The following is a 15,608-nucleotide window of genomic DNA, read 5'->3' as shown; positions in this document are numbered from 1 at the left end:
CAACTGGGAGATGAGCTGGACGCGTCTACTGCCCTCAGGGGAATGGGCTCGCCCTGAGAGCTCTGTGCTCAGGAGTCTGGTTAGGGAGAATAGAGAAGGAAAGAGCAAGGTAAACCTAGTTGGATGTGAGGTTCTTTGATCTAAGCTTTGGCCAACCCCACACTCAGCCCCCAGTTTCACTCTATGCCAGGCTTCTCTTCTGGTGAAAGGTGAGTGAATAGGCAGAGGGGTACCGCCTCTGGGGAATTCAAAAGCCAGAGCTTAAGGAGCTGATGCCCTGAAGCACAAGAAACCTATGCTTGATCCCTCTAACTTTCCTCAAGATGCACCTTGTTGAAGACAGACCCTTCGTTCTCTTCGCTGAATAGTCAGATATTCCAATATGTCCGGTAGCATCAAAGAGGCAAAAAAGCCAGAGGTAAAGTCACAGGTGAAGAAGGACCAAGAATAGGTCAAGAATGACAACTGGGCATAAAATGAGTTCTAAGGCTAAGGTATGACATCAAAGCAAGGGGGTGGGGAGGAAGACACACACCAAAGAGGCAACCTCTGCTCATTCCATCCAGTCGTGTCCAGTCCAACAAGCACACTCAGCACCACGCACCGTGCTCAGTGCTACGAATGCCAGAAAAGACAAGGTTCCTGCACTCATGAAGCACAGAGTTTTCTAGACAAGCAGGCCATTAAAAGCCTGTTAACAAGATGAGTGCCAGAACTACGGGGTGCAGAGGAGCAGCCCTGGCCCTGCCCGGGGTCCCTTCAGGGAAACCCTCCTGATGAAGAGGGGTGTAGGTGCTCTGAGGGCAGAAACAATGGTGCGTGTGCATGTGCACACACGTGCATACATGCATTTACTATATGTCCCCCACAGTCCTATATGGTATTTGGAATACGGCAGATACATAATAAAGATTGTTGAGGGAATACAAGAACTAAACAGCTTTTCTATTTGTATCTCTCTAACTTCTGCTTTCTTCCTAAATATTATTCTTTTTCTTTTTCTTTGCTGGAAATGCCCAGAAGAGTTTCATTTTGGGGTAAGGTTAGTAAACTGGTTGCCAATCAGATATAGAAATTGCCATTTCGTGACATGAGCCAATATTGGAGGAAAGGGTATCTGTGGCCTATGGCTAGAAGGAAAATTGCCATCATCTTAATCATCAGAGAGCATTTATTAAACACACACTGTGTGTCAATTGCTGTTTTAAAGGTTTTAAATATGAAATGTGCTAAATCATTTTATCTTCACAATAACCCAACGAGGTGGGTATTATTACAAGTGAGAAGTTCAATTGATGCACAGAGATGTCATGTAACTTGCTGAAGTTCCCAGAGCTGGTACATGGTGGAGCCAATACCATCTGGTTCCAGAGCCTGCAACTCCTACTTCACCCCACCCTTGGGACTGAACCCTGAGGGCAAAAGCTTCCTGGGCTGACACCCCAGTGTACAGGCCAGAAACCACTAATTATTTAAAAATTTTTTAGTTACATAATATCCACCAGTTCATTTTCCCCTAATGCCGTTTCCCTGTAGGGATTGGCAGATCCTAAATTTAAAGGGCTTTATAGACGATCACTGTTGTCTCGGCTTTTATTCCAGTAGTAAGGAACATAAGCCATAAAAAACATGATAATGTTGGAAATCCTGGAGCACATGATTTTCTCCAACAGATAGTAGCAACGAGTCAAGGTCCTACTGTTTTCTGACAATCCAAGACCAGGGTAGAAGACAGCCATGGCAAGACCAGCATGCTTGGCCTCAGGCCAATGTCCATGCTTTGGTCTCACCATCTGAAAAATGGAGCAAATGATCTCTCGGCTTCGTGAGACCACTGCCGGATTAACAAACTCGTGTCAGTATCTGAGAAGTCCGGGTCTTCTCGGAGGAAACAATGATCACCAAGATTAATGATTCTAAATAATAGCATCACAAATGACCATTTTTTGCCAATCCTCTTGATACTTCCACAGTATTAATATCAACACTAGTTAGAACCCAATCTATTACCATAGAACGGTGAAGGATAACTACATGAAGCCAAAGGGAGAAAGAATCCTGTCAAAGACCTCTGTGGTCACTACGGACATCCCACACAGATGAATGTATTCTGCAGTGAAGTGCGTGCATGTGTGGGCCCGTTCTCTTGTCTTCATTACATCAGCTTTTCCAACCGGGTGGCCATTCCCCTTCCTTACCGCAAATACTCCTCGTCTTCCAGAAGCAGACCATCATGAGGCTAAGGGTTTTTACGGAATTCTGGATCCACTCAGAGTGGGAGACACTTGTCCCGACATTAAACCTCAAGGACAGGGGCGCCTGGATGGCTCAGTCGTTAAGCGTCTGCCTTCGGCTCAGGGCGTGATCCCAGTGTTCTGGGATCGAGCCCCGCATCAGGCTCCTCTGCTGAGAGCCTGCTTCTTCCTCTCCCACTCCCCCTGCTTGTGTTCCCTCTCTCGCTGGCTATCTCTCTCTCTGTCAAATAAATAAATAAATAAAATCTTTAAAAATAAATAAATAAACCTCAAGGACAGACTTCAAATGTATGAAAGGACATGTCTAATCTCTACTTTGGAGATTACCATAATCTGTAAGGTTATACCAAATATAACCTGAACTCCATTCATTCAAAATATTTATTGAATGTCTGTGGGGTGCCCGACACTGCTCTGTAAGATGGGGATATAGAATTGAAAAAACAGACTAATGATCATTGGTATCATCATTGCTGCCCTCCTAGAGTTTACATTTCTAGAGGGAAAGACAGACTAGCATTCCCTGTAGTAGAAGAGAACGAATATTAATGAAGTATCACCCTGCAGTTCCATGAAAGAAGTAAATGAATGAATGGTAGTTTGTATTCTTCATGTATCTTTCAGGGGATACACATGCGATCTCCTCTTGCTGTACAGGATACTAATAACCTTATAGCTTGCGTTCCATGGCCAAGCAGTGACTTAGGTAGCACATTTTTCCTTTTTCTCTTTCTTGAGCAGAGAAGTCGAGAGTGCTTGTTTCCTGTGAATTAGATCCAAGGAAGGAAAAAAACACAAAACCCCAAATGGATCCCTGAAAGCAGATGTCCAGCAAATCAAATTCAATCCAGTAACTTAATGACTTGATGAAAAGATTTTTACTGAGGACTGAATGCCCACTGTGTGCTGTACATTGTGAGCAATCCAAGAAAGTCTTGTGACCTGAGCCCTACCCTCAGATGCAGGACAGGAAACAATTAGTGAATAACACAAAAGAGTGTATTAGCTATTTATGACAGCAAAGAGCAGAGCATGAAAAAAAAATCTAGGAACACAATTTTAATTTCCTTTTCTACAATAAATCAGGACAAAATTCGAATTCACCTGGTTTGACTGACAACTAATATACTCAGCAGGAGAAAAGGCCCATCCAGAAACATTTTTCTTTGACATAAGTTAGGCTGGCAGCTGGCAGCTGGTGGTGGGGGGTTTGGTGGGGCGGGGGTGGGTGGGGTGGGGGGCCCAATGGAGTAGAACTTAAGGATCCTTGTGTTTCTGGGAGAAAGCCATTGAGAAGAGTCTTGGACAGACATGGAATATAAAGTGAGTGTGCTTTCCTCTTGCTTCCTCCCCATCCCCAGCATGGACTATGGACAGAAGGACAGGGTACACATATCTGCTATTCCAGGACTGCTGGGCGGCCTGTGGGGTCACCTGACCATGGGCCTTCTCCAGAAAAGCCCACCTCTGCTTTGTGCTGGCACCGTGAGGACATGCCCTGTGGCTTTGCAGACGTTTTCTACCCTTGAATTCCATTAACTTCTGGCTCTTTGATATTTTCGTCCCCATAGCTACTAAAAGCCATGTACCTCCATGAATTGCTAACATTTTACCTTTTCGTCAGGGTTTGGAATTTAGAAACACTAGGAAGAGGAGAAAGAAGAAAGGAAAAGGAGAAATGATGTCCAAGAAAGAAGATGCTGCTTTCCTATCAACTGTTTATTCCCCCCAAGTGAAAATCTATTAAGGACATTGCAACAGAAAACGGGTATGATCTCATCCCTGAAACCACACATAACATTTTGTTTCAGCCTGGGCCACAGGCAGCTGGAGAAGAGCGCCTGGGACAGCACTGAGTTGGACCCAAACCCTCAGAGTAAGCGTTGACTTCCCTCTGGTAAGGGGAGAGGGAGGCACCCCCCACAGCTGCAGAGGCCGCAGCAAGCAGCAGAATCAGCTTGACCACCCAGGGGACCGTGGCCTTGGGCACAGAGGCCTCGTGCAGAGAGTGCTGTGCTCTCCTGGTACTCCGCTGAGGCCGGAGGTCTGGAACCCAGGAAGGCCGGGTAGCCCTGGGCATCCGTGTCTCCTCAGGGAGCAGGCAAGCCTCTCTTGCGCATTCGAGGGGAGAGCAGAGTGACCACGTCCGTTTGGATTTCAGCCAGATGAATAAGTATTGTCATCATCAACCAGGGTTTGTTGGGTCTGGCTCTGCGCAGGGCTGCATCCTCGATCCCAGGAATACAGAGGCCAAGCCTCATCTCTGTCCCCATGGATTTCACATTCTTTCCAGGAGTCCACAACACATGCTCTATGACTGTGTTTCAGAGACACCCATGCAGCCCTTCCCTCCCTCAGCTTCCTCGTGAGGCAGCTCTGGGACCCGCCCTCTGGAAAAGACAGAATTGCTTCGATTATTCCCACCAGCATTGTGAGTGTGCTGTCTGTCATGCCTGGGAAGCGAGAGACAGAAGTGCACTTTTCTTTCTAAAATACTAGGCCAGCAAGTTGTATCTACAGAGGCTGGACTTGAAGGAAAAGCTCATGAGCGATGAGGAAAGAATTTTGCGCCAGTCTAAGTCTTCTCCTGTTCGGATTGGCAGTGTCCGGTTAGGACACAGTCAAAGGTAAAAGTCTGAATTATTGCAATCCAATAAATATTTATGTTACTACATACACCAGACACTCTGCTAAGAACTTGGGTATGAAGTTGAAAACAACACATTGCCTTAAGGAACTTTCGAATGAATTGAGGAAATTAGTACAAATAATATATATGTGGTAGGGGCGCCTGGGTGGCTCAGTTAAGCATCTGCCTTCAGCTAGGGTTATGATCCCAGGGTCCTAGGATCGAGTCCCACATCGGGCTCCCTGCTCAGTGGGGAGCCTGCTTTTCCCTCTGCCTGCCGCTCCACCTGCTTGTGCTCTCTCTGCCAAAAGAAAGAAAGAAAGAAAGAAAGAAAGAAAGAAAGAAAGAAAGAAAGAAAGAAAGAAAGAAAGAAAGAAAGAAAAAGAACGAAAGAACGAAAGAAAGAAAGGATGGATGAATCTTTGGGGGAAAAAAAGGTGTAGGTGAATATATCAGTCCCACTCCCTGACTTTGCCTTCCCCTATGAGAATTCTAACAAATATGTACTTGCCTTTGTACAGCTCTTTAGAAAGTGGATGGCTGAGGCCTGAGCCCACACATCATGAGTCACTCCTAATGGAGTCAAGTAGGAAAAGAGGAAGATGGAGGCAAGAAGAGGAAAAGGAGGTGAAGACGTAGAGGTGTTGGCGTTGCCGTCTGAATAAAGTGAAAGCAGATGAGCGCGGTGGGTTGACTAGAGTTTCCCCCACATTCATGGCCTCCCACAGCCTCAGAGTGTGACTGCATTTGAAAGTGGAGTGTTTGCAGATGCAGTTAAGGTAAGGATTGAGAGGAAATCATCCTGGCTTAGGATGGCCTAAATGCAAAGGAGAGTGTTCTTAGAGGAGTCCGAACACCAAGACAGGCGGGGAAGTAGTCCAGGGAAAGACAAGAGGCAGAGATTGGCGTGTGCTGCCTCGAGAAGCCAAGGAATGGCAGGCGCCAGCAGAAGCTGGAAGAGGCCAGGAAGGATCCTCCCCCAGAGCCTCTGGAGGGAGTGTGGCCGTGTAGACACCTTGACTTTGGACGGCTGGCCTCCAGCGCTGTAAGAGAACACATTTCTGTTGTAAGTCACCCAATTTGTGGCAGTTCATTGCAGCAGCCACAGGTAATGACTACAACACGGAAAAGCAAACAGCTTGGAGGAAGGGGGTGGGTAGCCCAGATGGAAAAGGAGGTGATCGCATGAGCTTCCGCGCAGGGATGCTATCACAAACCAACGTGGGTCTCTTCGCTTCATGAGTTACAGACAGACTACAACCAGGTGGGGCTGCCTCACAAAACTCTCCAGAAGCAGCAAATAAGGAGAACACAGCGAATAACCTCCAAAGCTGCGACACCCCCGCCTCCCAACAGGGGTGGGCAGGCTCCTGCGAAAGATGCAGAGGAATATTCAGAAGAGGGGCTCTCGTCATCGCATGCGGCGTGCAGGCATGAAGTCGCACCTGCACTCGCAGAAGCACGCCGAAACTTTGTATGTTATGCAGATGAAGCTTACGCTCCCCTGCCCCACCTGGGCAGAGATTCTAACATTTTATTTTTTTTTTAAGATTTTATTTATTTATTTGACAGAGAGATACAGCGAGAGAGGGAACACAAGCAGGGGAAGTGGGAGAGGGAGAAGCAGGCTTCCCGCTGAGCGGGGAGCCTGATATGGGGCCTGATCTGGGATCAGGCCCTGAGCTGAAGGCAGACGCTTAATGACTGAACCACCCAGGCGCCCCAGATTCTAACATTTTAATGAGGCTTAGGGGGCTGTCAGGCACTTTACGATTCATCAGGCAGGCATCCTCCTAGGGGTCCTACTCAAAATGTTTCTTTTTCTGTCCCAGCAATTCATTAGTTTCTAAAAGATAAAATTGATAGTTAGGCAGAGGCTTCTAGGAGTTTCCTGAGCTCAGGGGGTCGGACCGATGACAACCCCAAGGCCATGTCTGAGATTATAAATCCTGGGAGCTGGATAGAAGGGTTGAGAATTATCTGCAGACCTGTGCCTCATTGATAAATAAGGATATCCTAAACCATTTGTATCTCAAACTCCAACGTACTTGACATTTCTGAATCATAGAACAGTAATGCAGCTGTGAGCCAGGGAGCCAGGCCTGGCAGAACGAGTGGGTCCACCCACCTCATCGCGCCTTCTCCTCGCCCCCTTGGATGGCGGAAATGACTGTGTGCCTGGTATTTGGTAACGCATTTGATGAACTAAACTGAACTGAATGGAGAGGTGGTCTGAAATCAAAGCTTCAGAATGAAGAACCACCCCGGGGAACCTTGAAAGGCAGGGAATCCAGCATGACCAGAGGTGTTTGGCAGGGATGGGAAATGGTGCTGCAGACGTCTGGTACAGTCATGGGCATCAAGATAAGGGGTTTGGACTTTATTCGGCAAGCGATGGGGAGCTACCAAGAATGAGGAGCTATAGTGTTTTAGAAAGTTCCCTCTGACAGGAAAGAGGGGATGTTTTTGTGAGGAAAGTGATAAGTAAAAAAAGGTGGAGTAGGAAAGGGTGCCTAGCTGGCTCAGCTGGAAGAGCGTGTGACTCTTGATCTCAGGGTTGTGAGTTCAAGACCCACGCTGGGTGTAGAGATTACTAAATAAATAAATAAATAAATAAATAAATACAAGAAGAGTAGGGGGAAAAGAGCAATTAGGAATCTAGCTGATACTAATTCAGGCAAGAGATAAAGAGGGTCTGACCTAGAGGAGCGGGAGTGGAAATGGAGAAGGTTAAAAAGAAGTAGAATCAACAAGATTTGGAAGACCTGTTTGGATGGGATATTATTGTCTTAGTCTGAATTTACCTGCCACTCTCCCATCACCCCCAAAAGCAGAATCCCTAAGACAGAGGTTTACGTGCAAGTAGTCGACGTGGGCAGCCAGCCTGGGGAGCAGGAGTGAGGGATCAGAGCAGCGGAATTAGCCGGGAGAGGAAGACAATGCCAGGATGTGTCCTTACATCCATGGCTGGGGCTTCACATCACAGAGCCTGTGGAGTCACAGGACAAGGAGTCGCAGGAGACGTTTCCTCCATAGGCTTCCAGCCCCCATTGGTTCAGGATGTCCCCACGGGTGTCCACGGCTCTGCACTTGGTAGCCATGTCTGCGTGAGTGCAAAGCAGGCCCCTGGTTCCTTAGGTGCTGCCTGCTGACCCCAAAGAAGCCACAGAGCAGTAAGCAAGAGTGGCCTGAGGTACGCTTGGGTACTGTCTCACTGAGCCTGGGCTCAGGCTTATATTTTATGACCTTTAACAGCACCTTTTGCCTGCTTTTTGAACAAAGATCCCTACGTTTTCATCTTGCACTGGGCCCTACCAATCATGTAGCCTGTCTTGCCTGTGATGCCTACAAAAGAGGCAAACTCAATCGAAAACACAGGTCCTGGGAGATGGCTGGGGGCATAGGGTAACTGAGTGATGGGCATTAAGGAGGGCACTTGATGTAATGAACACTGGGTATTATATGCACCTGATGAATCACTAAATCTACCCCTGAAATTAATAATACACTGTATGTTAATTGATTTTAAATAACATTTGAAAAAAGAAAACACAGGTCCTACCTGAACATATTATGTCATTTTATTTGGAGGACAGAGGTGTGTGTGTGTGAGTGTGTGCTCCTCGTTCCCAGTCTGCATCAGACTCCCTGTGTGGGGGGTGCCTGGGTGGCACAGCGGTTAAGCGTCTGCCTTGGGCGTGATCCCGGCGTTACGGGATCGAGCCCCACATCAGGCTCCTCTGCTATGAGCCTGCTTCTTCCTCTCCCACTCCCTCTGCTTGTGTTCCCTCTCTCGCTGGCTGTCTCTATTCTGTCGAATAAATAAATAAAAAATCTTTAAAAAAAAAAAAAAAAAAAAAGACTCCCTGTGTGGGAACAGGGTGAGGAGGGCCTGGCAGGCATGGGAGCTCAGGTGTGGTAATACTGCCACCTTGTGTTCAACCAATGCACAGCATGAAGCTCCCTCCCAGGCATGGGCCACTGCCGCTGCTTCCACAAGTCAGTGCTAGGGCCACCCACGCTCCACGGCGGAGCTGGTACGCCAGTGGGGTTACTAGTCAGCTGATGGTGCTTACTGAAAGCAGATTACCCACACACACCATTTCAGAGCCAGGGTTGAAAATGCTTGCATGTGAACATGCGTGTGCATCCCTGTGCCTTTCTCTTTCTACGTGATCTTCTCCTTCATGCCTATTTTCCTCTTCTTTTCCCGCTCTCATAGCTGTCCCCACACACTGACCACCAAAAGCCCAAGAAGTCTGGTTCTTTCGAGTTAAACCATAATCAACTTTCCATATGTGGGCTGCCTGGCCCTTGAGATCCCTCCTGGAGAACATCAGGGTCGTGAAGCACTACAGGGGTGAAGCAGGGAGGGTGGTCAGGTCCTAGAAAGTTGTTGAGTCAGCTTCACGCGTCAGTCTGGACTCCTGGGCCAGAAAGTGTCTCTAGGGATAGGCACACTCCAAGTAAATATTCTTCTTCTGTGATTCCCAGGGCTGCAGCCAAGGAGACCCGGTATTTACCAGTTATAAAACAACAAAAAGGAATAATTAATCTTCCCCCAAATCAGAAAGGTTAAGGAAATGATCAATCCTGTATTAGCTATAGACTAGACACTAAAGGAACTACTTCTTTGAGGGTAGCCATAGAGGAGCCAGAGAAAGGAAGCCCAAAGGGAGAGTGAATGACTTAGTACTAAACATGAATGAAGCAAGCATCCCTGATTTCTTCATTTCCTCCTTGCTGTGTCCAGGGTCCTGACTGCACGTGTCCCCAAGGATTAGCAGAGGAGATTGGGAACAGAGCATGGCCCCTTCCTTCATGTCCTTGGAGAAACATACATTTCAGATATTTGGGGTGAAATAATAGAGGCATATAAAGAAAAGGACAGATTAATATTCTTAAATCAATGTCAATGTTTCTGTGAGTCTAAAAGTAAAACATAAATTATAGGGAAATTGAAAAAAATTCTAAAAACATAAATATCATCAGTAATCTAGCCATTCAGCTATTACTCAGTATTTGAGTTATTTCCTTCCTAATCTTTTTTTTAAAGATTTTGTTTATTTATTTGAGAGAGAGAGAGAGAACACAAGAAAGGAGTGGGGCAGAGGGAGAAGGAGAAGCAGACTCTAACACTGAGGGGTAACATCCCAGGACCCCAGGATCATGACCTGAGCCAAAGGCAGACACTTAACCTACTGATCCATGCAGGCAACCCCTTCTTAATCCTTTCCTATCTATCTATCTATCTATCTATCTATCTATCTATCTATCTATCATCTATCTATGTATCTATCTATCTTTCCTATATCTATACCTGTATCTTTAAACATACATTTTTCAGAATTTGGAACCCATCAGATTTTGTAAACTAGAATTGCAACATGTTATTTTTCTTTTTTTTTTTAAAGATTTTATTTATTTATTTGACAGAGATAGAGATAGCCAGTGAGAGAGGGAACACAAGCAGGGCAAGTGGGAGAGGAAGAAGCAGGCTCATAATGGAGGAGCCTGATGTGGGGCTCGATCCCATAACGCCGGGATCATGCCCTGAGCCGAAGGCAGACGCTTAACCACTGTGCCACCCAGGCGCCCCCGCAACATGTTATTTTTCTTAATTCATTTAACTCTCCTTCTACTGTTAGACTGTTATTTGTTCTTATTCTAAGTAATCCCATGGCACATGTCCTTATAAATGAATTTTAGAGTTTCTCAGCATTCTCTTGAAATAGATTTCTATAAGTCGTATAACTGGGTCAATAGATAAAAATTTTGAAAACACTCCTGCCAAATTATTTTGTGGACAAGTTATGCCAATTTATATCGCTACTGCTAGGATAGGAAATTACCCGTTTCCCCACACCCACAACAACACTGAACTTTCTTTTAACCTTTGTTAATTTGCTGGATTAAATTGTCATTGTTTTAATTTGCATTCTCTTGGAAACTAGTGAGGCTGAATATTTGTCATGTTATTAGACATTCTGAGGATTGTCTACCAGGATTTAAGTTTATAAAGATATTCATCTATATTTTCTTCTGTTTCTTTTTTTAAGCTTTGTCAACATTTAACTCCTTAATCTACCTACGGTAAGAGGTAAAGATATAATTAAACACTGCTTTCCTGGCTGGCTCAGTTGGTATAGTCTGTGACTCTTGATCTTGGGTTTGTGAGTTTAAGCCCCACATTGGGTGTAGAGATTACTTAAAAAAAATAAAATCTTTAAAGAAACAATTTTTTTTCCTGAATTTTTAACTAATTGTTCTACTACCATTTGTTCAATGACTGTTACACCTCCTTTAACATATAACCAGTTGTGATTACATTGGGATTTCTTTTTGGCCTACCTGCTTTAGTTCCTTTACCTGCTGATTTTGGCTCCAGCACCACACGAATTTCATCACTGCTGCTTTATAATACATGGCATTGTAGGGGCGCCTGGGTAGCACAGTCGTTAAGCATCTGCCTTAGGCTCAGGGCGTGATCCTGGCGTTCTAGGCTCGAGCCCCGCATCAGGCTCCTCTGCTGGGGGCCTGCTTCCTCCTCTCCCACTCCCCCTGCTTGTGTTCCCTCTCTTGCTGGTTGTCTCTCTGTCAAATGAATAAATAAAATCTTAAAAAAAAAACAAAAACATGGCATTGTAATATCTGGTAGAGCAAGGTTACTTGTTATTTTTCCTTTTCAAAAATTGCATTCCCATCCATGTTATTCTTTTACATATATTTTAGAATTATTTTGTTAAGAAAAATATTCATTGGAAGTTTCCCCCCCATCGGAAGTTTTGTTTGAAATGGCATGAAATCTGTACATTAGCCATTCGATATGTTTTATAAGTAAGGATTCTGTAACAGCAGTCAGGCCTTTGTCCTTGAGCCGCTGCTCCTCCAGAGGACAGCGTGGAATGAGGATTAAGAGCATGGGCCTTGGTCTGGGCCTAGCTCTGTGAGCTTGAAAAGTCACCTACCCTCTCTGTGCCTCAATTTCATCATTCATACAATGGTTTTTATTTCATTAGGCTCAAAATCAACATGGTGACTAGAATATCTTCTCACAATCAAATCTCAAAATATTTAACAATTAAATTTTTAATCTATCCGTCCCAAAAGTACCTTCTAGCCTCTAACGGAAAGACTATACAGAAAAAGCAAAGGCAATATACCTAACAATGGTGATTATCTCCACCTCTATCTAAATCTGTAATCTCCAATTGAATATAAGCATCAGGTCAGTGATTCTCTTGTTACCCCACCTCACACACACATACACATACATAATAGGGGTACATAATAGGCACTTCATATGTATTTATTGAATGAATAAATGAGTGAATGATGATGGTTCTTCTGATCCTAGAATTCCAGGACAGTAAGGCCAATAGCCTTCCCCACCTTCGGTCAAATGGCCACAGAGAATCACAGACTTCTTAGGAAAACTCAAGGTAAAGTGAGCTTTCTTTAGCCTTGCCAAGCTTCCACACACACACTAATGCAGGAGGGTGCATTGGAGAAAAAATCTTGGGTTGTTTTACAAAACCAACCCTATTAATTAAAGAAGACCCTGGAGTCCGCTCTTATTATCTGAGAGTAGCCTAATTTACTAGCCATTAAATTGCTTTATCTCTTCTTAAAGTGAAAAACAGCCCAATAAGATACAAATGCTGTTTAAGGTATTTGTACATACATGCTCATAGTAGCATTATTTACAATATCCAACATGTGGAAGCAAAGTAAATGTCCATCAACAGATGCACAGAGAAACCAAATGTGGTCTATCCATACAATGGAGTATTATTCAGCCATAAAAGGTAATTAAGTACAAACACATGCCACAACATGGATGAAACTTGAAGACATTATGTTAAGTGAAAGAAGCCAGGCACAAAAGGACAACTGTATGCTTCCACTTACATGAGGTACGTTGAGTAGTCAAATTCATAGAGACAGAAAGCAGAGAGCGGTTGGCAGGGGATGGGGGTGGGGGAAGATAGTTATTGTTTAATGGGTACAGAGTTTTGGTTTGGGAGGATTAAAAAGTTCTAGAGATGGATGGTGGTGGTGGGTCGTACAACAATGTGAATGTACTTAATACCACTGAACTATACACTTTACAGTGATTAAGATGGGAAATTTTATATTGTGTATATTTTACCACAATTTTTTTTAAAAAGTCACTAATGTTGTTTAAAGATGCTTTCAGAACTATTTTTATAGAAAGGAAACAAAAGGCCACAGTACAGAAAGCTGGCTCACTCATTTTGTGAGCTGATTACAGATGACTCTCAATTATGGGGATAGAAGGGCATCACAAGGGCTAACACTGGCAATATTTGCTTACCTGACATGGTTGGGAATTTTCTGATTCTACGATGATGGGGGCTCGTGTTGTTCTTTGCTGCCAGCTGGCCTCAGTCAGTTCATCCTCTGTCCTTTGGGTAGGTTCCAGTAAACCTGGAACTTTAAAGAAAGGAGTCTGCATTCAGCTTCCTTCCCAGAAGATGTAAATAATACAGGGGCATTTCCTCACTTCATCAACACATCTAAGATACAGGTCTTTGCCAAGCTAATACATACTCCTTGATACTCTTCTACCAGAACCGTGGGTAGGTGGTACTAGCCTTACATCCAAAGGAAAGGGGCCTCTCAAAGTGTTCATTCCAGACCAAGGACATGTGCTATGAAGATGACCTGAAGGTTCTCTGTACTACAGACTGAAAACAGCAGTTTTTAAAAAATTGTATTTATGTAATCTCTACACCAAACGTGGGGCTCAAACTCACGACCAGGAGATCAAAAGTCGCACGCTCTTCCAACTGGGTCAGCCAGGTGCCCCTGAAAAAGCAGTTTTTAAATGGCAATGTTCCTCCCTCCCCACCCCCAAAACCCCGAGTATTTTAGTATACAGAAATCCTAGACATATAAACAGGAATCATCAATACGATCATTATCGCCATTATAGTGGACAGAAAAGATCTGCAAAATCTGTAGGGGGAATTACAGAGGAGGAGTTGGCAATAATTCTAGGCTTATGGCAAATAGCACCCTAAACTGGATGGAGGACATAGGACGACGAGCAGGTTGAGCAAGACCGGAAAGAGATATTGGTGACGAAAAGCTGGCAGGTCTGGGGAGAGGAAGGAAAGGAGGCAGGTAGGGAAGAAGGTACTTTAACAGTATTTAAAGGTTAAGGAAGAGCAAGAAGCGAGGAGCGCCCAACTGCTCCACCAGTATCAAAGTCGCACTCCCGATTTTGTAATTTGTCGTGTTTCGTGAAATAACGCGAGAACACAGAGCCAATAAGGAAGCCCTCCTGCGGGAGGCTAAAGACCCACCCTCGTCCCTCCCCCCTGCGCCCCGGGCCCCGCCCCTCGCGTCCCCGCCGTATTCGCAGTCAACGAAATTCCCGCGGCTCGGCGTTTGCGGCGGACAACATGGCGGCCTCCATGCTGGGCTCTCTGCTGCGGACCGTCCGGCAGGTCAGCCCTGCGCCCTTAGCCCCACGCGCCGTCCTCCCCACTGAATCCCCAAGCCCACGGGTCCTCTGCTACTGTGCCACCTGTGGCGCCCAGTGCGGACCCGTCCCAGGGGAGGTCCGAGCTGCAGATGTAAATTTGGTGTTCGTAAGCCTATAACTGGTATTGAAAGCTGCATATCGCCGCCGATTTATAAGAAGTGAGTGCAGGTGGAGAAGAGAAGGGGTCCGTGGATTGAGGCCTTAGGGACTCCAGCGTTAAGCGACGAGAGCCGAGCAAAGGAGACTTGACGGGAGTTCAGCGAGGGACGGAAAGCCCAGAGAGTGTGGTGGCTCGGAAGCAGGCGACGACAGCAATTCAGGGAGCAGGGAGTTATGTGCTCAGAGTTGACAGGCCAGTTAAAAGCGCTGAGAATTGGGTATTGGTCTTAGCAGCGTGGAAGTTGTTGGAGTCTTCATCATAGTAGTTTCAGTGGCGTGACGGGGGCCAAAGTGTTCGAGAGAGAACGAGAGGAAAGAAATTGAGAGACTATGAGTATAGACAAACCTTTGCTTTGATGTTTTGCTGCAAGGGGAGCAGAAAAATGGGTCGGTAGCTGCTGGGTTAAGAGGGGGGTTTGGTGTCCTTGTTTTTGCACGTGACAGAAGTAACTATGTTTTTGTGTTAACGGGAAAGATCTTGTAGTGTGGAAAAAATTAAGAGAAGAATTGTGGAGCTGTACCTTTGTGTAGATAAGAGGTGATGGGTCTCATGTTCCATTGTTTAGTCTTAGAAACAGGGACAGTTCGTCATTTGTGGTAGTGTTGTCCAATAGAAATATAATGCCAACTACATACACACCTGGATGGCTCAGTCGGTTAAGCTTCTGCCTTGGGCTGGGGTCATGATCCGAGGGTCCTGGGATCGACCTTCATGTTGGGCTCCCTGCTGAGAGGGCAGTCTGCTTGTCCCCCTCCCTCTGCCCCTGTTCATGCTCTCTTTCTCGCTCACTCTCAAATAAAATCTTTTTTAAAAAATAAAATATTCTAGTAGCTATGTTAAAAAAAGTAAAAAGAAACATGAAATTAATTTTAATTAAATATTTGAAGCCAACATATCCAAAATACTAACCTCAATATATAATCTATGAAGATGACTTATGAGAAATTTACATTCTTTTTTCGTACTAGATCTTCAAAATCCAGTTTGAATTTTACTTACAGCACATCTCAGTTTGGATGCCAAATTTTCCACCATTAAGATGGAAAATGT

General features: G+C 45.1%; 1 protein-coding gene and 1 long non-coding RNA gene across 3 annotated transcripts in view; one reads left to right on the top strand and one right to left on the bottom strand.

Moving 5' to 3' along the window:
* Window positions 1-2,618: 2,618 nt before the first annotated feature.
* On the bottom strand, window positions 2,619-14,143 carry LOC113262796 (uncharacterized). 2 transcript variants are annotated; one of them, XR_008960392.1, is made up of 3 exons: window positions 13,223-14,143; window positions 11,254-11,478; window positions 2,619-3,018 (listed from the first exon to the last, which is right to left on the bottom strand). It is a non-coding gene; the product is annotated as an uncharacterized LOC113262796 (long non-coding RNA). The 2 variants fall into 2 exon arrangements; XR_008960393.1 differs by lacking the exon at window positions 2,619-3,018 and adding an exon at window positions 3,957-4,645.
* Window positions 14,144-14,253: 110 nt separating this feature from the next.
* Window positions 14,254-15,608, top strand: part of MRPS14 (mitochondrial ribosomal protein S14) — a 29,077-nt gene continuing 27,722 nt past the window's right edge. The window contains exon 1 of the mRNA XM_026509311.4: window positions 14,254-14,360. Within this exon, the coding sequence (XP_026365096.1) occupies window positions 14,316-14,360 (45 nt within the window). The 5' untranslated portion in view covers window positions 14,254-14,315. The remainder of the gene's footprint in view (window positions 14,361-15,608) is intronic.

The sequence above is a fragment of the Ursus arctos genome, unplaced genomic scaffold (assembly GCF_023065955.2).
Source record: "Ursus arctos isolate Adak ecotype North America unplaced genomic scaffold, UrsArc2.0 scaffold_2, whole genome shotgun sequence".
NCBI lineage: Eukaryota > Metazoa > Chordata > Mammalia > Carnivora > Ursidae > Ursus > Ursus arctos.
This window is presented reverse-complemented; position numbering and strand designations above follow the sequence as displayed.